The sequence below is a fragment of the Hypomesus transpacificus genome, unplaced genomic scaffold (genome assembly GCF_021917145.1).
Source record: "Hypomesus transpacificus isolate Combined female unplaced genomic scaffold, fHypTra1 scaffold_235, whole genome shotgun sequence".
Classification (NCBI taxonomy): Eukaryota; Metazoa; Chordata; class Actinopteri; order Osmeriformes; family Osmeridae; genus Hypomesus; species Hypomesus transpacificus.
Window position 1 is genome coordinate 80,780 of NW_025813769.1, and position 24,402 is coordinate 105,181.

Genomic DNA, 24,402 nt, shown 5'->3' on the forward strand with positions numbered 1-24,402 from the left:
TCGCGAGCGGATCTTCTGTTGGGCCGCGCGGAGCGGAGCGGAAATACTTTGCTTCCATTATGAAGCGACACCGGGGCCTTTGCCCTCCGCCACGACTTAGAACTCAGTCATGTGATATGAGACAGCCTATAGGCCCCCATATCTACCCTAATCGACTTCAAGGAACATTAAACAAGGACTGATTTTTCCTGTTAGATGTTGGGGAAATCCCCCCCCCCCTCAACTGCAGGTCGTGGAAAAAAGGTTTTACGACACAATGGCTGCCCATTGGGCTACATAGCCTAGCCTTTTTTAGCTAGGCTATCAAGACATTGTTCCGCAACACAGATAACCCAAACAGACACACACCGCCCTCCAAACAAACAACTACAGTATCTCATTAGGGAAACAAAGGACTGGGCCATCTTCTATCTTCCATAACATCTTTCATGTACAGTAACCAACACACACTCCACCCTCTGACACAGCCTTCATGCGACGCCTGGATTCCAGTGGCGTCTCAGTGGTAATTAAGTATGCCTTTGTTTCAGCAGCCATAATCCTACAGATTGTAGAGTAGAGCAGACACGCCTAAGACTGTCTCCGTGTACTGTGAGCCTGCTCAGGGCAGGAGGCGGAGGACTGAAACAGAGGGAAAAGATAGATGGATGGGTGATAATTCTTCCCCGCTGCTAGCTCTCCCTCTCTCGCCTCTCTTACACACACACACACACACACACACACACACACACACACACACACACACACACACACACACACACACACACACACACACACACACAGTGTAACTGGGCGAGGACATTCTCCGCTGCAGGAGTCCCTCTCCCACAGGGCCTCACGCAAACACACATTCACCAAAACACACACAAACGCACACCCACACACTCACCGAAACACACACCTACACGCCGCACTCACCAAAAACACACACCTACGCACTCACCCCCAAAACATAGAGCCACCTGGGATGTGCGTTTGAAAGTGTGGCAGCCCGCTACACAGTCACTGCACACCTATAATCAGGGACAAGCCCTTCCACGGTTTCTGAGACGGTAACATCAAGGTAGACGGCACTGAGCTGAAAAACAGAGGACCTAGGACTGCACAAGAACTACTTTCAAGAGCTAGTCTGGTCTGCCAACTGGCTGGGCTGTTCTGTGTGTTTGTGTTTGTGTATCCGTCACTTTGAGCCAGTGTGGACCCAGGACAGAGACCCAGTGGCCCTGGCTCTATGGGTAATCCAGTGAGGCCTGCTCTGCTGTAGTTAATCTGATCATCTGTGACCTGCTGAGACATGAAACCACCCTCTAGAACTGCTCTAATCCACAAACACACACCTCTCTCTCTCACAAAATCTCTCTCTCACACACACACACACACGAACACAATGCCATCTTTATCTCTATGTTGACAGGCCAGTCACAGCTAAAGGACTGAGGAATTAGACTCCCCCTTCTTGACAAGGAGTCATTTGACCACTCCAGTTCAGAGCTCTGTGACGGCTATGCCTAACGGTTTCTCAAACAAATAGTTGGGTTATTCGTTTGAAAGAGGCGGCCATTTTCAGATGTAAATGACGCCGCCTGAACCCTTGTTGGGGGAGGGGGGGGGGGGGAGAAGACAATTGATCGCAGAAAACTCGGACAATCCGATGTATTCTTTCCTGTACGCGGCCAAAGACATTAATCACCAGACCTGGGACCCGGAATATTGCGGAGAGACAAAAAAAGAACGAAAGAAAGGAAAAAGATTCTTTCCCAAGTGTCTGAGGACGGTATTGATCGTGCACGGAGGAGCGCGCGTGAGCGATGCGGGCCTAAATCCATAGCCGAGATAAAGTGGGATAATGAGATGGGGGAGAGAGACACAGAGCTGATCTATTCATCAAAGCCCCTTTCCAACGCACTCAGCAGATAGGGGCCTGTCTACGTAGTGCTGGTCTGTTCTGTTGTTACCGGCCCCGGCTTCATTCAGGGAAACAACAGCGCCCATCACTTCAGACTGGACGGCTGTGTGGTTAAAACAGAGAGTGACATCATGGTCAGTGCGAGTGTTTTGGAGAGATAATGGTGTGGGTGACATCTCTGTTGGTGGCGAGTGCGGAGATGTTTAGCCGCCTCCGGGGAGCGGGAAACAGAGGAGGGCACTCTCGAAGAGGAGAAGCAGAGCTCCTCTCTCTCTCTCTGGGTGGACCTATCACGACCCAGGATTGCTGTTCCAGGAAGTGAATAAGAGCTTCTGTGTGCTGGTGACTCATGAGGCGGTGAAGTGGAGCCCACCTCTTATCTAAGCACCATCACTGTGGGCCTACACACACAAACACCGCTGTCCTCCACCTCATCCCCTCTTCTCTCCCCTCTCTCTCTGTCTGTGTCTCTCTCTCTCCGTCTCTCTCTCTCCCTCCCCCGGCACCCTGCCGTAGGAGGGCTCTGAGTGGGCTGAAGCAGAGGGTGGGGAAACAGGTTGTGTACGTCACCACACACACACACAAACAGATGTCGTAGGGCAAGGGAGCAACAAAGAACGGTGTGTAGCCTAATCTAATCTGCGATTTACAGCGATAAAAAAGGACGGTCGACAAAACACGTTTGACAAAGCAAACAAGCGTGAACCCTTATTCCTACTCTGAGCAGCAACACTACGCTTCCCATGGGAGTTACACTGGTCTGGGGTGGATCGTGGTGCTGCCAGTGTGCCCTGCTGTCCACCACCACCACCACCACCACCCCCGCGCTCCGCCTCATGGGGCTACCGGAGTCTGCCGGCGACGGGTGCGCTGCCAATTAGTGTCCCCACCTGTCGTGGCGGGTCAGTGCTGCAGGCATCTGCTGGGTGTGAAATTGGCCATCTCACTTTCGGCCGTGAACTCTGCACATCCCTCCTCCCCTCCATCTCCTCTCACCCCCAGCAGGGCCGGCAGCCTGCCCTGGCCATGGCCTCTATCTGGGAGGGGGGGGGGGATCACAGTGCTACCAGTACTGACTGACAGACTACTCCAGCACACAGTCCTCCAGAATCACAAACGGTGACTACCAGGGTTTTCGCCCGCAGCAAGGCTGAAGGAAAAGAAAATAAACCATATTGTCAAACAGAAGGAAAAAAATGACACCTTCGGCACGGTGAAATGATTCGACTCATCGCTTAACGTAAACAAGACTCACTGACACGGAATCACAGCTGTACAATTCGGACCGATCGTAGAGGGAGCGTGACATGAGGTGTCTCTTGTTGACATGCTGCGAGAGTTCAGAGGTAAAACTGAGTGTGGCAGAAAGCAAACACCGGCTCATTAAATGAGGCGCGGGGGGGTGGGCTATTTTTGAGATGCATCTGGTGGCCTTAGTTTTGTTCATAAATCATCCATGCACTGCAGAGGCACTGGGGCACAATGGTGGATTCTGCTTTGACAGCGCTCTAATTCAGACCACCCTTGCAGCCAACACTGTACAGAATACAGCTTGATGGCTTCATGAGAAGTAACAGTCTACTGTGGCAAAAAGCAGTGTGTCCCTGGCCTCGACTCGATCCTGTCGGCTCAGCCCTTCTCTCCTCTGTCCCACCTCAGCTAGAAGCAGCCCTGGTTTATCCAACTGACCTGGTCTATCTACCCTGCTGACCTGGTCTATCTACCCTGCTGACCTGGTCTATCTACCCTGCTGCCCTGGTCTATTAACCCTGCTGACCTGGTCTATCTACCCTGCTGACCTGGTCTATCTACCCTGCTGCCCTGGTCTATTAACCCTGCTGACCTGGTCTATTAACCCTGCTGACCTGGTCTATTAACCCTGCTGACCTGGTCTATCTACCCTGCTGCCCTGGTCTATCTACCCTGCTGACCTGGTCTATTAACCCTGCTGACCTGGTCTATTAACCCTGCTGACCTGGTCTATTAACCCTGCTGACCTGGTCTATTAACCCTGCTGACCTGGTCTATTAACCCTGCTGACCTGGTCTATTAACCCTGCTGACCTGGTCTATCTACCCTGCTGCCCTTGTCTATCTACCCTGCTGACCTGGTCTATTAACCCTGCTGACCTGGTCTATTAACCCTGCTGACCTGGTCTATTAACCCTGCTGACCTGGTCTATTAACCCTGCTGACCTGGTCTATCTACCCTGCTGACCTGGTCTATCTACCCTGCTGCCCTGGTCTATTAACCCTGCTGACCTGGTCTATTAACCCTGCTGACCTGGTCTATCTACCCTGCTGACCTGGTCTATTAACCCTGCTGACCTGGTCTATTAACCCTGCTGACCTGGTCTATTAACCCTGCTGACCTGGTCTATCTACCCTGCTGACCTGGTCTATCTACCCTGCTGACCTGGTCTATTAACCCTGCTGACCTGGTCTATCTACCCTGCTGACCTGGTCTATTAACCCTGCTGACCTGGTCTATTAACCCTGCTGACCTGGTCTATTAACCCTGCTGACCTGGTCTATTAACCCTGCTGACCTGGTCTATTAACCCTGCTGACCTGGTCTATTAACCCTGCTGACCTGGTCTATTAACCCTGCTGACCTGGTCTATCTACCCTGCTGACCTGGTCTATCTACCCTGCTGACCTGGTCTATCTACCCTGCTGACCTGGTCTATCTACCCTGCTGACCTGGTCTATCTACCCTGCTGACCTGGTCTATTAACCCTGCTGACCTGGTCTATCTACCCTGCTGACCTGGTCTATCTACCCTGCTGACCTGGTCTATTAACCCTGCTGACCTGGTCTATCTACCCTGCTGCCCTGGTCTATTAACCCTGCTGACCTGGTCTATCTACCCTGCTGCCCTGGTCTATTAACCCTGCTGCCCTGGTCTATCTACCCTGCTGCCCTGGTCTATCTACCCTGCTGCCCTGGTCTATTAACCCTGCTGCCCTGGTCTATCTACCCTGCTGCCCTGGTCTATCTACCCTGCTGCCCTGGTCTATTAACCCTGCTGACCTGGTCTATCTACCCTGCTGCCCTGGTCTATCTACCCTGCTGCCCTGGTCTATTAACCCTGCTGCCCTGGTCTATCTACCCTGCTGCCCTGGTCTATCTACCCTGCTGCCCTGGTCTTCCTACCCTGCTGCCCTGGTCTACCTACCCTGCTGCCCTGGTCTATCTACCCTGCTGACCTGGTCTATCTACCCTGCTGCCCTGGTCTATCTACCCTGCTGCCCTGGTTTACCTACCCTGCTGCCCTGGTCTATCTACTCTGGTCTACCTAACCTGCTGCTCTGGTCTACCTACTCTGCTGCCCTGGTTTACCTACCCTGCTGCCCTGGTCTACCTACTCTGCTGCCCTGGTCTACCTACTCTGCTGCCCTGGTCTACCTACCCTGCTCCTCTGGTCAACCTACCCTGCTCCTCTGGTCAACCTACCCAGCTGCTCTAGTCTACCTACCCTGCTGCTCTGGTCTACCTACCCTGCTGCCCTGGTCTACCTACCCTGCTGCTCTGGTCTACCTACCCTGCTGCCCTGGTCTACCTACCCTGCTGCTTTGGTCTACCTACTCTGCTGCCTTGGTCTACACGGCTACCCTGATCTGCGTCCACATTGCCAGAAGGATTAAAGACATTGCATGAACATCTACCCTGCTGCCCTGGTCTATTAACCCTGCTGACCTGGTCTATCTACCCTGCTGCCCTGGTCTATCTACCCTGCTGCCCTGGTCTATTAACCCTGCTGCCCTGGTCTATTAACCCTGCTGCCCTGGTCTATCTACCCTGCTGCCCTGGTCTATCTACCCTGCTGCCCTGGTCTTCCTACCCTGCTGCCCTGGTCTACCTACCCTGCTGCCCTGGTCTATCTACCCTGCTGACCTGGTCTATCTACCCTGCTGCCCTGGTCTATCTACCCTGCTGCCCTGGTTTACCTACCCTGCTGCCCTGGTCTATCTACTCTGGTCTACCTAACCTGCTGCTCTGGTCTACCTACTCTGCTGCCCTGGTTTACCTACCCTGCTGCCCTGGTCTACCTACTCTGCTGCCCTGGTCTACCTACTCTGCTGCCCTGGTCTACCTACCCTGCTCCTCTGGTCAACCTACCCTGCTCCTCTGGTCAACCTACCCAGCTGCTCTAGTCTACCTACCCTGCTGCTCTGGTCTACCTACCCTGCTGCCCTGGTCTACCTACCCTGCTGCTCTGGTCTACCTACCCTGCTGCCCTGGTCTACCTACCCTGCTGCTTTGGTCTACCTACTCTGCTGCCTTGGTCTACACGGCTACCCTGATCTGCGTCCACATTGCCAGAAGGATTAAAGACATTGCATGAACATCTACCCTGCTGCCCTGGTCTATTAACCCTGCTGACCTGGTCTATCTACCCTGCTGCCCTGGTCTATCTACCCTGCTGCCCTGGTCTATTAACCCTGCTGCCCTGGTCTATTAACCCTGCTGCCCTGGTCTATCTACCCTGCTGCCCTGGTCTATTAACCCTGCTGCCCTGGTCTATCTACCCTGCTGCCCTGGTCTATTAACCCTGCTGACCTGGTCTATCTACCCTGCTGCCCTGGTCTATTAACCCTGCTGACCTGGTCTATCTACCCTGCTGCCCTGGTCTATCTACCCTGCTGCCCTGGTCTATTAACCCTGCTGACCTGGTCTATGTACCCTGCTGCCCTGGTCTATCTACCCTGCTGCCTTTGTCTATCTACCCTGCTGACCTGGTCTATCTACCCTGCTGCCCTGGTCTACCTACCCTGCTGCCCTGGTCTTCCTACCCTGCTGCCCTGGTCTATCTACCCTGCTGCCCTGGTCTATCTACCCTGCTGCCCTGGTCTATCTACCCTGCTGCCCTGGTCTTCCTACCCTGCTGCCCTGGTCTACCTACCCTGCTGCCCTGGTCTATCTACCCTGCTGACCTGGTCTATCTACCCTGCTGCCCTGGTCTATCTACCCTGCTGCCCTGGTTTACCTACCCTGCTGCCCTGGTCTATCTACTCTGGTCTACCTAACCTGCTGCTCTGGTCTACCTACTCTGCTGCCCTGGTTTACCTACCCTGCTGCCCTGGTCTACCTACTCTGCTGCCCTGGTCTACCTACTCTGCTGCCCTGGTCTACCTACCCTGCTCCTCTGGTCAACCTACCCTGCTCCTCTGGTCAACCTACCCAGCTGCTCTAGTCTACCTACCCTGCTGCTCTGGTCTACCTACCCTGCTGCCCTGGTCTACCTACCCTGCTGCTCTGGTCTACCTACCCTGCTGCCCTGGTCTACCTACCCTGCTGCTTTGGTCTACCTACTCTGCTGCCTTGGTCTACACGGCTACCCTGATCTGCGTCCACATTGCCAGAAGGATTAAAGACATTGCATGAACATCATGTGAGCCTCAAAGTCTTTGATTAACCATGCCACGAACACAAGGGGGCTGGTTAGCTATCTCTCTGCGATATCTCTGGGATTGACACGGCCACGCCGGGTCATGTGAGGCTGGTTCCGCGCATTACAATCGCCCCTCTCCACACAGCGGCACGCACAGGCGGCCGTGTCATCTGATTTGCCGGTGGCGAACACGGGCCGCCAATCACAGACAAGCCTAGCAGGGGACGGGAGCAGCCAGTGACCGTCAGTGCGGCACTAAAAGGTTACCATCCAGGCTAATTAGACAAGAGCTTTAGATTTTTTGCCGTCCACCCCATCCCCACCCCCTCCTCCCCTCCAACCGCTCCCTCCTCCTCGTTCTTTCTGAAGGCCAATTAAGGAGGTCCCTGGCTCATTAATGCGTCTGCCCCTCCGAGCCAGCTGTGCCCGTCTGTCTCTCTCCCGCTCCCCGGACGGAGAGACGAGGCATGGGTGGGAGTCCTCGGCGCTCCTCCCACCGCCGCACACCCTGCCAAGTCCACAGCCTCCATTTTACACTAACCAGTACACCAAAACCGCCGGGGCGGTTTCCTGTGCTTATTAAGAGGAGTGAATCATTTTGTCTCGGCTGTCTGTGTGTGTGTGTGTGTGTGTGTGTGGGAAGGAAGTGCCCCTCAAACCGTCTTTCGTAAACGTGTGTTCGGGCGTGGGAAACATCCGAATCTTCGCTCGTGACAAATGAGCTGTTGGGTTACGGTCCCCCGTGGGGAGAAATCTGTTGAACACCTGAAGCGGCGAACAAAAGGGAAAAGTCATGGAGGGAGGAGGTGGATCGAGAGGTGTGATGACGAAGGTAGATTTCATATCAATAAGTAATGAGCGGCGTAAAGGTCGAGCGTGTGGTGAACTTCCTGCTGCTTTGGCACTCTGGATGCAGACAGGCTGGATCTGCAGGGGGAGGGGGGGAGAGAGAGCTGCAGAGCTGCTTACCTTAGCAGAGCAGCCTAGAGCCAGGCTTGTGTAGGGGGGAGATGCAGAGCTGCCTACCCTAGCAGAGCAGCCCAGAGCCAGGCTCGTGTAGGGAGGAGCTGCAGAGCTGCCTACCCTAGCAGAGCAGCCCAGAGCCAGGCTCATGTAGGGGGGAGATGCAGAGCTGCCTACCCTAGCACAGCATCAACCATGGGAGGACACTCTGCATTCTCCAATATGGTTCATGTAGAGTAGGGAATCTATTTCTATGTTTTAAGACAAAGGGGACCGAGTGAGAAGGAGGAAAAATTAAGAAAGAGAGTTGAGATGTGAAGAGAGAGAGACGGAGGGAGACGGAGAGAAAGAACTAGGGAGAGAGAGAGAGTGTGTGTGTGTGTGTGGACCAGGTGAGAGCTCAGTACAGCTCATGGAGTTCTCTGTCCTACAAGCGAGCTGACAAGGTCGAAAGCAAACGTCCTTCCCTCGATCGCCCTCTACTCGGGAGAGACCGGACGATCAATTGAATTATCAAATCCATTACTGAACAATGACACTTGTTCCCAACACTATGTTGCACCCAGGCACAGTGCATCAAGTGCGTCGCCACATTGTCCAATACTGCTGGGCTTTTAGGAAGCTAAACTAACATCCTGCAATGCGCTGTAAAGCACTGCATCGTGGTGACCGGCGCTCCTGGCGCCGCCCCCACCCCCTCGCGCGGATGTGGGTCAAATCGATGGCTCAATTAAAGGGGAAAAGACTGGGCTCACGTCGGCTGCACAACAGGAGGGGCTCCACACATAGGCCGCTGCCCCTGCCGCCAGCGTCCACCCGGGCACCGTCTATCTGGGGATAGGTCGCAGGACAGGAACACAGCCGGTCCCCTCCATCGCTCCCCTCCATACCGGCCCTTCTTGTCTGCTCCCAGCCCCTTCATCGCCTCACCACCCGCCTCCTCCGCTTTCAGAGTGGCCGGGGCGAGGGAGGAGGTGAAGTCGGATGGACAAAAGGAAGTTTGGCGTGTTGGAAGCTGGTGGTGGTGTGTGTGTGTGTATGTGTGTGTGGGGAGGGGCGAGAGGCCCGTGTTAAGGAGCGAGAGGGGCTGATGACCTCATCAAAGGCCGGCCCTGGTCGGTAGCCTTGCGTTAGGCTCCAGCCAGGTCCTTCCTTGTTGCCGTGGATAAACCCCTGGGGGGGCTGTCCGCCCGCCGCACACCACATTCCCCTTCGTGTTTGCTCTGCGGAGGGTGTGGCCCGGCTTGGGGGATTACACCCAAGAATGTGAGCTCGCCCCCAGCACATTGTCTGAACGCGAGCCAGCAAGCAGATGTAAAGTTCAAGTTCAAATATCAAGAGTTCCCCTCCTAAAACATCCCCCTGCGGAGCCTCGTGTTTTTTGAGATCCAACTCAAACTAAGGGGAGAGAAACCCATTCCCCGAGGTGATTCGGTGTGAAAGCCGGCCCGGCTAACTCCGTTCCTTAGTCCGGCTGCTGTCTAAAAGGCCCTGCCGCTCGCTAATAGCTGAGCTTAGAGAGGTCAGGCCTTTCTCCACCCCTCCCGCCCCCCCCCCCCCCCCTCCTGAATCTTAAACACAATCTTTGATAATTGGTTTCAAATCCGGCCCAGGCTTCCTGCCTGACTCTTCACGCTGGGCACCCAGCGGAGAGCAGCTCCCACAGCCCCTTCATCCTCCCAAGACCGTTCTGTGTTTTCAGCTCGAGCTACTCGCTACCTTTGTGAAGGATTAAAAAGTTTCGACGGGAAGCGAGGGGATGAGAGGGGCGGGCAGGGGAAACCGAGATACGTGAAAAGACCCTGCTGCTACTGTTACGGCGGCTAACCACTTCTGTTTGACAACTCCTCCAGTGAAACCTGATAGGCCGGGGCGTACTCTGAAACGGTTCCTTGTAAAAGTTCAGTCAGGCAAGGAGCCCACACTCGGGATTGCGTAGTGGAACCACCGATCGTGTAGATTAGAGGAAGGCACAAGGTCAAGATCTGCCCAAAACACCTCACTTCCTCATTGTCCTGGTCTAAAAACATCCCAAAGGATCCAAAGGAAAATAAAGTGTATTCTTAGGAGTTAGCCTTTGATTTGCTTCACACACGCCAGACTATTGGTTGAGACAACATGGAGAAAAGCCTGTACGTATGATAACCCCCTATGTGGGGACTGCACCTGACTACATCAAGTCTCTCGTCCAGCTTTACACCCCCACCCACCACCTACGGTGTTCTTCTGACAACAGTCTGGTGGCCCCACCTCTCAAGAGGGCCTGCTCCCAACCTAAGCTCTTCTCTTGTCTGGCCCCCCAATGATGGAATCATCTCCCCACCTCCATCAGAGATACTGACTGTATCTCCACCTTTGAGGAAAGGCTAAAGACGCACTTGTTCCAGGAGTACAACGGTACTTAAGAAAGATTTGTTGGATCAGATGTTAGCTCATTTCCTCCAGGAACACAATGACAATTATTGAGGGACTTGTTGCACTTGTTGATTAGTTGTAACTGATTCAACTATTTGTACTCACTGCGAATTATATTACTGTTGCTTGCTTTCCTCCAGGTACACTCTAGCACTTTCGAGGATCATGTTGTTTAACCACATGCTCTTCTGGTTCTACCCATTGGCACTTATTTGCTTTTTCACAATGTATGCTTCATGTTTTGGCTACACGCAATGTTTGGGGCTCGTTGTTTATGATCATTGACTTATGCACTTTATGTAAAGCTCTCTCTTGGTTGTCGCTTTAGATGAAGACCTGCTAAATGATAAATGCAAATGCAATATAAATGTGTTAACGAGTCTAAACTGATACTGCCAGAGGCAGATGAGACTGGCACAATGGAGAGACGTGTCACGAGCAGACATACACTCCAGGGGAGAGTGGAGATAACAGCACTTCTACATGACTCATTAGACTACCTCTACTCTAGCCTGGCCTGGAACAGTTTCATGGTCAGCATGCTGTTCGAACAGGGTTTTACTGACTAATGAACTGTAAGGCCGGTGTCACGCATGGCAGCTTTGTCTGAAGTCGCCACAAATCATCAGGGAATATAGAAATTCTGCATCGTGGAGAAACTCTATCTCAAACCCTCAGGGGAGAACATAAGCTGGAGAACATGCACAATCCTCTTTGGCATTTCAAATACGCTGAGAGCAGCAAGATGAATGCAGGACACCGTGGCGACAGCCCCAAACAAGTCTGTGACAGAGCTCGTTTTTCTTTTGCGCCCCTCTCTATCTCCGAAATGCAAAGCGCGCCAACCGAAAATGCAAAGCCGGCCGTTCTGTCGTTTCCTCTGCCGGTCAGGCCTTCAGTGCTTATCTGTGCTGTGCCGTTGGCCTCGGGAGCCCATCCCCCACCACCCTGTTGGCCTTCTGGCCTGGTCTGGTGACTGCCATCCCAGCCTCTTGGGGGTCCTGGGGAGGAGGCTAGAACAAGGCCTGGCTGTTCTGGCTGGGGCTACATCACCCTGCCTACAGCATGCGGGACCTCTCCAAGGTTAGGGCTTGTGAATGGGCCTGTTCAGATGCCTGGTCTGTCAGCCTTCACACTCCCCCACAGCAGCCATGGGCAGATAACCTTAACAAGGCCAGGAGTGGGAGGACACTGGGAGGCCCTGAGGATGTGATTGGATGAGACGCCTAGCCTGACTTAAGGGAAGGGGAGTACACCGCGTGAAAGAGAAGGGAACATTTTGTCTCTCCGGGCAAAATGGAAGCTTCCCGGTGACGCTCGTCCACTTGCTCGTCACGTTCCGAGGGGGGCTGGATGGCCCGACAGAACAGGGCATCGGAGAAAGCTCGGTGACGACCCGAAAGGTGAGACAGACAGCGGTCGAGGGGGGAGGGAAACGTCAGGCCCGTGGCATGATCAATTGATCCCAATTGGAGTCAGCTGTTTGTTCGTCAGGCCGTCACTGGGCTTGATGGGCCTTCGCAGTCCACACCACCCCATCAGTCGACGGCTGATTGCTCCGCAATAACTCAGCGGGCTTACTAAGAACCGCCGCGGACGCCAAGAAAACAGCTGATGGCAACATAAACACGGCTCATTTTCAACAGTGTGTTGGCCAGATCGTGTCAAGCTGCCAAGATTGGTATAGAGTATACAGACATTTTGTAAAGAGGAGGGAAAGTGGTGCCCAATCCAGCAATCTGATGTAAGGAAGAAGAAGGTGATTCTGGATAATGTTGACTATTTCCCATGGAAATACAGGCCATTATAGACGAGGCATATTGAGAGGCACGAGACCATCTTTTAAAGGACAGTAAGAGCTGTAATTCACACTCTTATAAGGCCAGTGACTCTGCAAATGGTTGTGTTAGATTACAGTCTCTGGCCATCTCTATTCCTGTCTTGATATTATAGGAAACATTAAACTCTCTCATATGAAACTATCAATACCATGACTCTGACCCCACGTATAAAGAATGCGTTTCAAACAGCATGCTCCTCGGATTGCGCTTTGTTTTCAAATGCTGCGGTAGTTACATCTACGAAGTTACAGTAAGGACTGACATGCGAGTAATGTTCCGAAAGGTAACTGCTCTAAATTCTATGGTCGTTCATCACTGTCACCTCTGTGCTTTTCTTTTCTCACAGTCTTAAAAAATGTACTGCGCACCTCACTGCAGTCATTGCTTTGTCAAGCTTTTGTGTGGACACCTGGTTTGAATTCGATCATTCAAACGTTCTTGAACAGAAGAACAATTCCATTCTCTGACTTTTAGGGTACATAGTAGAATCATAGTGTCATGCCCCTTACAGACCCAAAGCTAGGCTACAGTAGTATTCCCAGATTACTGGGAAGATGAGAACCATGATGCTAAATAGACCGACTCATCTTCAGTCGTCGTAAAAACTTAACAGGGTAAAAAATACAAAATAACAACACTTTGGGGAAAGCGGCCATTTCCTTGTCAGGTCATATTCGTGTTGTTGTGGTTTGATGTGTAACAGCTGACAGGCTCCAAAAATAGAAACCCTCGGTCGCTAGTATAAATGATGGACATGGTATGGTAATATAAGAGGCACACATATAACCACCACCCCCCCACACACACACACACACACTTACACTTGAGGTGGTAGGGATCCTGACAGGAGTCCTCTCTCTGACCTTTCAGCCAATAGGTCAACCTCATGTGATGAGTCTGACATTGCATGGAGCGCTGACGCGCACACTCTAATTTGAGCAGTGGCGCTGATACGAACACCTCCTGACCCAAGATGAAATCTTTAACGGCAGACATCGGAGTGATGCCACAACGAGAATTAGTTCTTTGTATCTGCTCATGCGGTTCAGATGTATGGCCTGTGGCATTATTCGTCTAATGTAACAACTACAGACAGATTACATAGACATTTAAAGTGATAATTATCAAGCCCTTTGAATGGTGTTATTCAAAGCTCTCCCAATATAAAAAACTCAAACAAAACACAGGTCATAAGTGCCATTGTGGTTGGCATTTCTTACCTTTAGCGAGTCAAAGCAGGCAATCACCCTTCCGTTTTCAACCTGGCAGCTTTTAGGCGGGTGTGCAAATTTGCATTCCTCATCACTACGCGAACAAGTCCCCCTCTGAAACTGCCGGCACACTTCCAGGGTCAGCCATTTTGTGTCTCGTATTGAAGCAATGTTTAAAGCCATATCAGCGCTGGGTGAAGCTAGAACCAGCCACTACTTTTTTGGGGGGGAGACACTCGTCTGAGGGCTTTTCAGGGTGTGAAAAAAAAAAGAAAAAACTAAAAGTGATGAACCATGTAGCTAAAAGTGTTTTTTTTTCCTCTCGTTTTTTTTTTTTTTTAAATGTCAGTCGATGTTTGCCCTTGAGGACTTTAGAGAGGAGTAAATGGCCTGGTTACCCCCCTCCCCGTGGCTGCAGCTTTGGAGACCACTGCTATCAGAGAAGCTGTCAATCAGAAAGCAGTCATTCATCAATCACTTAGTCCCAGGTGCAGAAGCCTGACAAGGCAGAAGAGGCATGCTCAGAGGCAGGCTCGACTGACCCCACCAACGTCCCCGAAACGCCCTTTCCTTGACAGGAGCACTAGGAGTCCTGGAAGAGGGGGGTGGGGATCTGAAACAGGCGCTATTTCGAGGCGATGGCCCAGCTTGGGAGGATGGGAAACGTGTGCAGACCGTGGTGGGTTCGGTGTCGACTTCAACAAGAGCACAGCGGGCTCTCGGTGTTGTGGCAGCGTAGGGCCGGCTTTCTTCTCTGTTTGGGTTCCCTTCTCGCTGGGTGAAGACGAGATGGGAGGGCAGGGGCGTTTGCGGTTGAGTTATCTTCCGTCACGGTCGCAGGAGGAATGTTTGGGCTTTGCGGGGAGCTTCAAGTAGGGATGTTGTCTGACAAGGCACTTTCTGTTGACGGTCTGCAGAGAGAGAGAAAGAGAGAGAGAGAGGGAGAGGTTATTTTTAGAGAGCATAAACAATAAGCACACCAAATCTCCCATTTTGTCTAATACGCTTTAATTGTTGCTGAAATCAGGCTAATGTGCCCCTCATTGCTGGGGAAAGCACTGCGTCACCTCAATTACAAAAATCAAGATCAATCACCCTGAATACTCAAAAATATTCTCGATTGGCCTACGGTGGCATGGCAAGACTACAAAGCCGTAGATTTGATCTACCCTACTCACTAGATTCCACCGCTTGAAACGGTTTCAATGAAGATACAGAAGCCATTGTTTCTGCAATTGTTATCCAGCTAACAGCCCGGGCCCTTCTAGATCTGCGTTAGGACAGCAAACCCTGAGTAGAGCGAAGAGCTCCGGCATGAAATATATCATCCTTCATTCAAATATGATAGGCCCCATCACCTGAAAAAGCTAGTCCAGAATCCACCTGTCATATTTTAGACGAACAAAAGAGCTGTCAGACAGACACACTGACTGGCATCCTTGTCTGACATCTCTGTTCACTTTTAAGTGGGTTCAAAACGTCTGTCTGTGTGTGTGTGTGTGTGTGTGTGTGTGTGCACGTGCGTGAATGTGTGTGTTGAGCTGGCATGGAAGTGTCGCCGACACCCGTGCCCGTTCAGCCCCACAGAAAAGGCAGTTGTGGGGGTTATTCAGCAGCCACTTGGTTGAAGGCCCTCATCATTGCTGTGTGCCATTGTGCCGCGAGGGCAGCTCTCCAGCCGGCGGAATACAAAGCGGAGAATGGCAACGACCCCTGTGCGACGAGACAGCCGAGTGCAGTAAGCCAGAGAGGGATAAAGCCCCAGGGTCCACCCACCCGTCGAGAAATGCGCGGCGGGACCGCCAGCCAATAGAAAACGCGCAGCGCAGCATTATTCCAGGCAGCCGTCCAACAGGCAGGAGAAGGACTGAGACAGATGCGTGTGCCAGACGCGATTACGACACTGCCTAGCGTGCCCCCGAGCGCCACAGCCCTGACGCTGGTCGTTCGAACGAGAGCGGTGAAGCGATGACGACCCGTCGATGTTGCTTCTTCTGGAGAACACACATTTTGCCTGGTTTATGTTAATCTGAGAACAGCCACAGGTCTGGGTCTGGCTGAGCGATAAGGTCAAAAGGGACGATTGCTAGACGGATCCTGTTGCGGGACACATCTAGGCCGGTTTAGCTACTGAAACCATAACAGCAGCTACTGCCCTCAGTGCCTTCTCCTGGAACATCTGGAAATATTTTCTTTTGGAGTACCGGGGGCGGGGAAAAGGGAGTGGGGTTGGGGTTGAGGTTGGGGCAAGAGGAAGAGGGAGGGTTGTAAAAATCTGCAGCTGCTGTCGATTCCCCTCGCTGTTCAGATTGAATACGTGACACATCCCTCTGCTTCACAGACCCTAGGCATGGAGCAAAACAAGACCACCAACAAAAATGAAAAAACACAACCCCCAAAAAAACATGGAGAGTCACCATGGAGAGTTGACTCAATGAGCAAAACTTCCCACACAGATCCCATAGTAAGATGTGATGATGGGAACTTCCCCAGGCTGTGTGATAGAACCTCAAGGCCTAACTGTGACGAAAACTAGCTCAGACTTGCAGTTAAAACACCACCTCACACTTACGATCCTCAGAATATAGGGCTTGGCCTGGAGTAGCTGCTCTAGTGATAATCCCTCATTACCGATACATTACCCCTCATTAACAAAAACGTTTGACTTGGCTTAATGTAGCCTACCTCTCAATCTAAGTAGTCCAACAACATCTACATTCACTCAACGGCAATAACATAACAGATTTAGACCTTGGCCAATGATGCAAACTGAGGTTTTTACATCTTGGTTCATAGCCCACTTTCTGGGTGCGTGTCTGACAGGAGATGAGGGCCAGGGCCCAGTCCCTGGCACGGAGGCAAGCTCTCCCAGGCACTGTTTCATTTCATGCCTTCTCCCCAAGGACAGACGGTTGCTATGAAGGAATCAGGTGACAATCATGTCAGATGTGACCTTTTACAATTAGGTCTAATCTCTCATTATTTTTAGAAGTTACCCCAAAAGAATTAAGGTCTAGGTTGTGTTGTGTGAGGGAAGAGAAAGAGAAACTGTGACATTTCACGGCTATGACTTGGCTCAATTTAGGCTAAATATTTGAACAAACGGAACAGCCTAAATTTGTATTTGCCATGCATTTCTACCATTTCAGCTTTAATTGCCTCATAAATGAGATTAGCATTGTTACATTAGTCAAGTTATCAAACTAGGCTAGTTACAGCATAATACATGAGCAATTTTCCAACATCTTAAAGAGCTTGTACAAGTAGCCTTGCGCTGAAAATGGTGGGAGTTCAGTTAGAATTGCAAACATCATTAGACGTGTCTGTAGCCCAAACAGATCTTGTGCCTTATCCTTGCTCCCAGCAACAGCAACACTGGCTACAGTACATACAGTAATAGCCGAAATAAGCTAAACTGCATGAATCTAAAAGGTTGCTTGAAACGACCTGGGGACAGTAGCATAGCTTAGCCTAGCCATCTTACGTCCAAGTAAGTGCTAGTGAGGTAGAGACAGATGGTGTGCAGGTAGGACGGGCCACGCGACACCCTTGTTGTGGCCTGAAGAGATTAGTCCTCCTGAACGCCTCCTTGCTTTGTCTCCACTTTGATTGGTGCTCGCAGAGCAGAGCAGTGTGCCCAACAGGGAGGCTTGGCATTCCACAGACAAACTCCAAAACGCTGCAATCCCCGCAAAAACTAAAAACGTTTCCACCATGGACAACAACACAGACCAAGGTGATCTGTCTCCATTTAACTGGAGGAAAAATATTAAGTTGGATTTCACCAGTATTGGATTATTTAATCGTAATATCTAAAAAGGTACATTATACAGTCAGTAACACATAGAAACATAAAGAAACCGTAACCTCTCATTCCTCTCACGTTTTCACTTGAAAACAGAGGACACGCAGGGAATGAAGTTCGGCCCTGTCTTCCAGACAGCCAGCCGTCAGACAGGTTGTCATACAGGAGAAGGGAGAGTGACCAGGGGCTGGTTGAGCACAAGGAGAACAGAGATACATCGAAAGCGCCGTGCTCCTTGACCCTTTGGATTAGGACATCAGCGTTCCTCTGGCCAGCTGTCTGCAGCGTTTCCTCCAGTCTGCTTAATTGAATGGGAGCCGGCTGACCCGGTTCCTCTCCGGTGAAAGTCATTGGCTTGACCTCTGAATACCAAGTATGCCTTCTATTAGCCGTGCCTCTCCTCGTGTGTCTGTGTGGATTCAGTCAACCTGAGGAGCCTCGCGTTCGATCGGAGCCTGTTCTCAATTTGAGAGCATCTGGGCAACATGGTTAACTAACACACCAGCTAGCCAGATGTTAAACCATAGCCATGTTTTCTAATGTGGGTTTGACGCCCAAACAAATGAAGGCCAGCTCTTTTGAATTTTTTTTTCATACCAAGAGGGGATTCTAGCGTGTAAGCCTGGGCCTATTTGCATGGTCAAGAGGAACCACTGAGCTCATTTGAATGGTAGAGAAGAGTACTTCAGTCTAATGAGAAACAGTTGACAAAAACATTTGATTAACACTAGGTTTTACAAAACTGAGTCAGTCAAAGCTTGAGTCTAACCTACTTCAGTTTAGGTTCATTTGAATCTGTATTACAGCTATTAAGACATCTGCTTAAGGTTCTGTCATATTCTGAACACTTTGGCTAATCATATCTAGTTACAGTCATTGTTGTACAGCCAAAACTATTTGAGCATTGATGTGTTATACAGGCTAGAAACCTTTACTTAACCCCGATGGAAGTTCTGAAATTGTGGCGGATGCTTAAGCTCTTGAGACAATTTGAATTATCAAATGTCATTAGTGTCAGGACAACTGTATGTTAGAGGTAGGGTAAGCAGTAAGCAGATGTTAGTGGACTGATCAGGGCAGCTAAGGGGAGGCAATGCAGTCAGGATCTGACGGAGTCAGCAGAAATGTGTGCTTCATATCGTAATAGCCTTATCTAAACCCTCTTGACCCATGGTCATCTTATGCCACTCATTCAGTGGGCGGGCCTCGCTAAAGGAGCTTCAACCAATCAACTGGACCCCTCACGGGTGCAGAAGAGTAACTTGTATCTCAATGTCTGGTAGAGCCAGCCTGCTTAGTGTCTTTGTGATCATTATGAATATTTTGGTATCTGGTCCACATGGGTGGTCTGCAATGGGTGGTCTGGCAGAAATCATAAAAAAAGACACCTGAATGCTACTTCTAAGTAGGCTACCGTCACACGTCCCACTACTGGGAATCCATTAAGAGAGTTGCCCTCTGGGTCTCACAAATACAAACACACCCTCGGATTTCTTCGTTTTCTCAGCGGGAAGGGTTGAGCCCGTCTTGCATTTCAGAAAACACCCCTTTTTCCGGCAATCCCTGCCCATTTCCGATCAGTGGTCCTGTCAGGCTTTTTCCTGCCTGTGGAAGCCTGTGGTTGGTTCGCAATGGTAGCCTCTGTCCAGCCCCGATCTGGACAGACACTACAAATCTGTGGATCACCACAGAGATGATGAAAGACCTAGAGTCCTGGCCCTCATTATTTTGGTGTAAAGCTCAGGCTAATTAGAGAGCAAGCTTTTGGTTTGCCTGAGTCCATTTTCAAAGGGCGGGAGACTTTTTTTGATTTGCTAATCCCAAAATAATAAAACAAGATTTCAAATGTTATAAGACCAAGACGAGGAGGGATACATGATAAAGTTTTTAACTGCCTATGTTGGAGGCATAAACTCAACACAGCCAATCCCTTGGCAGGCGGCATATGCAACTGGGAATAAAAGAAAGAAATGTATGCTCAAACGTGTCTCTTGATCACCCTACAAAACAATCACTAAGGGGGGGAAAGAAAACCTGGCAACTGCCGTTTCATGTCGCATAGTAGAGAAACCCAACAAGTCCCTCATCTTGAGCAAGCGTAGGGGAACTGCTGCACCAGTAACCTGCAAGGGCAGTAGCTTGTCACAGAGTACCGTCTAGCTCTCCTCGCTCTCGTCCAATTCGGTTCCCCGTCTCTCCCTTTACCCTCATTTCCTCACACACTACATTCTCTGTCTCTAACTCCCTCCCCCTTACAGGATGGTATGCACCACACTGCAGCAAACTCCTTAAAAAAATAATAAAAAAATGCCGCTGTAAAAAAAAAAAGAAAAAGAAAAAAAAGAGGTAAAACCTACCCGAGAGACGGTTGAGTTCCCACCTCGTTACGTTAAGTCCGGTGGCCTCTGTTGTGCCTCAGTCTAAGCCTCAGCGGAGAGATACCAGGTGCAGGCGTCTGTGTGTGCAGCTCCGAGTCCTCGCGCTTCAGCGTCTGCAGCTAATGACCATGTGAACTGTTGTCATTCTCTGGGAGCTGCCGAGTGCTGCAGCCAGAGGCCCATGCTTAGACAGGGATTTTCTCTCTCGACTACGGAGCAGGCAGGCAGGCAGGCAGGCAGGAAGCAGAGGAGTGTCTGCTCAACTATCTGGATGAAACACTTCCAGCCATCCCCCACAGCCAGCCCCTTCCTGGCCATCCGCCTCCAGCAGGGACCGCCCCTCACTGCTCCGGCCAATAGGAGGACAGAGGTCTGATAACAGACGTTTCTGTTGGCTCACTGTGTGCTGATTGGCATGGACATCTCAGAACTTTCAATGACAGCCATCAAATGCTGATCTTAAGGGTATACCAATTTTACAATTTCACACCCCAGCTCAACTAGGGTGACACTGCTCTGTCAGACTTTCAAAATACAGTAGACACACACAAAACTATATGATTATTAATACCAGAGGGAAAAAAATTATGAATTGTGGACACTGGGTCTTTTTTTGTAACCCATGTGAAATGCTTATGTCAGACGCGAACCACAAGCTCAGCGAGTCAGCACCCTGTAACACCATAATTAACACCATCCCCCAAGGAATGAGCTCAGTCCTTTCTCTCGTCTCCCCCTCCTCCCTCTTCGACTCCCCCTCCTTTCGCCTCCTCTTCCTTTCCCTCCCCACACCGCTCCTCCTCCTCTCACTCTCCTCCCTGGTGACGGCAGCCTCTCTGGCATCACGTGAGACATGAAGCCTGAGCACCGCAGAAGTGATGAGTCAGAGGGCCCGGCTTCACCATGTTTCTGTCCAAATCTATACAACAGCTGTATTCTCTCTCTCTCACCCATTCTCTTCCTCACTCTCTCACCCATTTATCTCTCTCTCTCTCTCTCTCTGCTTTCAGCTCCCACTCCTATACAAAAACTGCAAATGATGTGACAGCCTGAATGCTTCATCAACAACATCAATGAGAGCGGACATGCTTTTTACAGTCCGCTGCCAAATAAACCTGTTAACCCTCCAGGCTAGCGTTGACAATACAGTTCTAAAAGGGGACCATTTCTTTTTTAATCTGCAAAAGGGGGTTCATCTCTTGAACCAGGTGAAATGTCAACCTCAGCAGCAGCCGATACCCACGGGATGGTAACTTTAAAATGTTCTAATATAGGGTTAGGCCAAGCAGTACTGACATAGAACCCACAGGAAGGATGGTGATTCTACTAACAGGTAACAGAGGGGGGAGATGCCAGTGATTATCCTGTGGTCCCTGTCAACAGTTAACAAGTACTGTGCAGTATCATGATTTACATTTACATTTATTCATTTAGCAGACGCTTTTATCCAAAGCGACTTCCAAGAGAGAGCTTCACAAAGTGCATAGGTCACTGATAATAACAACAAGATAGCCCATGATACATCTAATGAACGACATGTTCATCAGACCAGGAGTGTTCAGAGCAAAACAATTCCATGTTTTCAAAACCACATGTTACTTGCACGGATGGCACACAAGCAGTTCATTCATTTTTTTCAAAAATAAATAAATTCTTCTTCGTTTCAGTGAATTTGTGATGATCGGAACCATGAGCACGTTTACGTGTCTCTGTTGTCTACTGTCCGCGTTCTCTAAAATGTAGCCAAGATGGATACTTTGTCTTATTACAGACGAAATAAATCTACCTTACAGTATTAGATCAAGTAACCTGAAGGCAATGCTGCTGCGTAATGATTCACCAGTTGAACAACTGAACACTTTTTTTTATGATTAACACCTCCCATTTCAATACAAAACCAGCCATAGCCAATATGCAGGTAATTTTGGAGATCTAAATAGATTTCCCCACAGGAAAACAAACAAAGACCAAGCAGAGTCAAGTGATACTAGGCAACTTCCTTCCCTTGTGGTCTCCACTCCCTCACCCATCCTGTTTGACTCTTGAGGTTTGTTGAAGCCAGACCAGATTTAGTCCATCTCATAGGCAACAACTGACAACAGCTGTTATATGACCAGATATTTGTAGCATAGTAAAAGTGTGTAGATGTTAGTAAGTTAGACCAGACACTAGAAACAAATATCAAAGGGAGAGATGGAGAGTTGTTTCAAGCAGAAACACATCCTGACATTTTAATTTGTCTATCGTTAAAACAAAACTATAATACAGTATCCCCTGTCGGTGTGCTGCAAATAAGAGTTTACACAGTATGCCTACAGTGCAGCTTGTTGAATGAAAGCTCAAAACAAATGGTCATTGTCATATTTTTTTCAGACTAATTGAATTGTTGATTATCCCATGCAATGCACTGAGCCTCTGACAGTCTCATTCAGTAGGTTTCCATGGCTACAGTGATGTACAAAGAAAACAGATCCACAGATAACAGGCTAACTTGCATTTCAGTGAAGGTTTTCTTTTGGAACAAACGTATAGCAATTGAAAGGACATTGGTAAAAAAGATGATTCCAGTCTGAACACCACTGAGCATGTACAGATTAGTACCACAGACAGTGCTGTGTTTCAGATAGGGAAAATCCCAAATACTGGTGTCGGCTCACCAGTTCTGTTGGTTGAAGAACCAGCAAGTAGCCTATGCAGTGGCTGTAAATAGCCTACTTTCATGAAAATGAATGGTTGACGCACATCACGATTAGAAATATTTTTTTACATGGCAGATTCAAATCAGTGTCAACCCTTAGCAACAGTAGTGTAATACAGAGACTACATTTTACAAACCGACGTTGTCAGCGTTGTTTATGCTATTCAAACCAATGCAGTGGCAATCCCGATATTAGAAAGAGAATTCGGGTAAATTATTTTCAGCTCGCAATTTAAAACAGCGTTAGCTGGCAAGCTAGGACTAGCTATACGCTAGTTAGCTAGCATAGTTACGTGTAGTTTCATGCATCAGTACTACTGTAGTAGTAGCAGTAGTACTAGCTCAAGTAACTATATGCCAACACGTAGCTACCGTTTCTTTCGCTAGTAAACTGCAGTGTACAGTAGATTAGATAATACATTTGTGCAACGTACTAGCTAGTTAACAATATGGCTAGTTAACAAGCTACAGGCTAATAATAAGAGCAATCTAGTTTACCTGGTGATGCCACAGGCTGCAAGTGACCTGCCTCATCCAGCTGTCTGAATCACGATGTCGAGGTGGAGAAGAGTAGGCCCACGGTCAGCATTAAAAACTACATACGATAAGACTAACTAAGGCTTCGTGTTAATGCAATGCAAACGTTCTTAAGGATAATTTATTTAAAGGCAGAAAGTTTTGCTTGGAACTAGCTAACTAGATAACTACTTTGCAGAAGTAAGGCTGTATGGGAAGCAACAAGCGCGTTTGACAGTTCGCAGGGACGACAAATTGTAGTTTATTGACGGGGGTAAACTGAAGTAAAGATACACACAAACGCATCACTTATTTTCCGAATATTGCAAATGCATTTAAATTGAAATGATATACTTACTATGTTTATGTAAATTATACTAATGATATGACTTGGTCTTATAAAGGAATGTAGATATATTTCATACTCCAACATACAGCCTCCCTATATCTAGTTGGTATCGCCCAAATGAATTACAGTAAAGGAGGGGGTGGGGAGGGGTAGAGTTCTCGGGCGGGGGGTGGAGGGGGTGGTGTTGGTGAGGTTGGGGGTGTCTGCTTGTTACCTAGGAAACAAGTGAATCTCCCCGGGGGCAGAAAACATGTTAAACCAATGAGCCAACTAAATTCCATAGAGAATATACCTCTTTATTATCTCCGGATTTTAGAAGATCAGTGAAATCGACACTTGACCAAAGAAAACGGACCTGAAAATCGCTATGTTGTTACACATCATAATTAACTACTTTCACATATTTTTTATTTTTTCATTAGCTGATTATTAACAGGGCCTATTGCAATTTTTTCAATAATAATTAGAAATAGGCCTATGTCATGGAATCTGAATGCACTATTCACTTTTTGGGGGTAATTGTCAAGGTGATAAATATGCATATGCAGTTTTCAAATTCAGAAGAGAGAACACAGTCTGCTGCTTTGGGAAATATAATTACATATCTTGATTTAGCATTCATTTGTGATAGCAACACAAACTTTTTTCAGCAAGGAGCCAAAGTTAGAATGAGCAAGAGCAAGGATAAAATATTCTTGGAATGAGCCACACACAAATTTGGCTCCTGTGACTCCTGCCCACACCATATGCACTGGAACTGCCTATTGAGTGTGTGAACAATGCGCATTGCTACCATGATCTGTGCCCAAGGCCATTGCCGGGCCAAGTGGAATGTTAGTGACAATGCACCATGCACCCGCCTGATTAGCAGCAGGTCTGAGAACAGAGACTCATTCTAGGGATTGTGAACTCAGTACAGTAGCTCTA

General features: G+C 49.5%; 1 protein-coding gene across 10 annotated transcripts in view; it reads right to left on the bottom strand.

Annotated features, from left to right (window-relative positions):
• mbnl2 (muscleblind-like splicing regulator 2) overlaps positions 1 to 23,390 on the bottom strand; it is a 39,284-nt gene extending 15,894 nt beyond the window's left edge. For 9 of the 10 annotated variants that reach the window (XM_047014307.1, XM_047014313.1, XM_047014314.1 and 6 more), the window contains exons 1-2: positions 19,892 to 20,188; positions 13,739 to 14,640 (exon numbers count right to left, since the gene is read on the bottom strand). In XM_047014307.1, the coding sequence (XP_046870263.1) occupies positions 13,739 to 13,912 (174 nt within the window). In that variant the 5' untranslated portion in view covers positions 13,913 to 14,640; positions 19,892 to 20,188. Of the gene's footprint in view, positions 1 to 13,738; positions 14,641 to 19,891; positions 20,189 to 23,108 lie in introns of those variants that run through there. The other variant, XM_047014306.1, reaches the window with a different exon arrangement.
• Between the last annotated feature and the right edge of the window lie 1,012 nt (positions 23,391 to 24,402).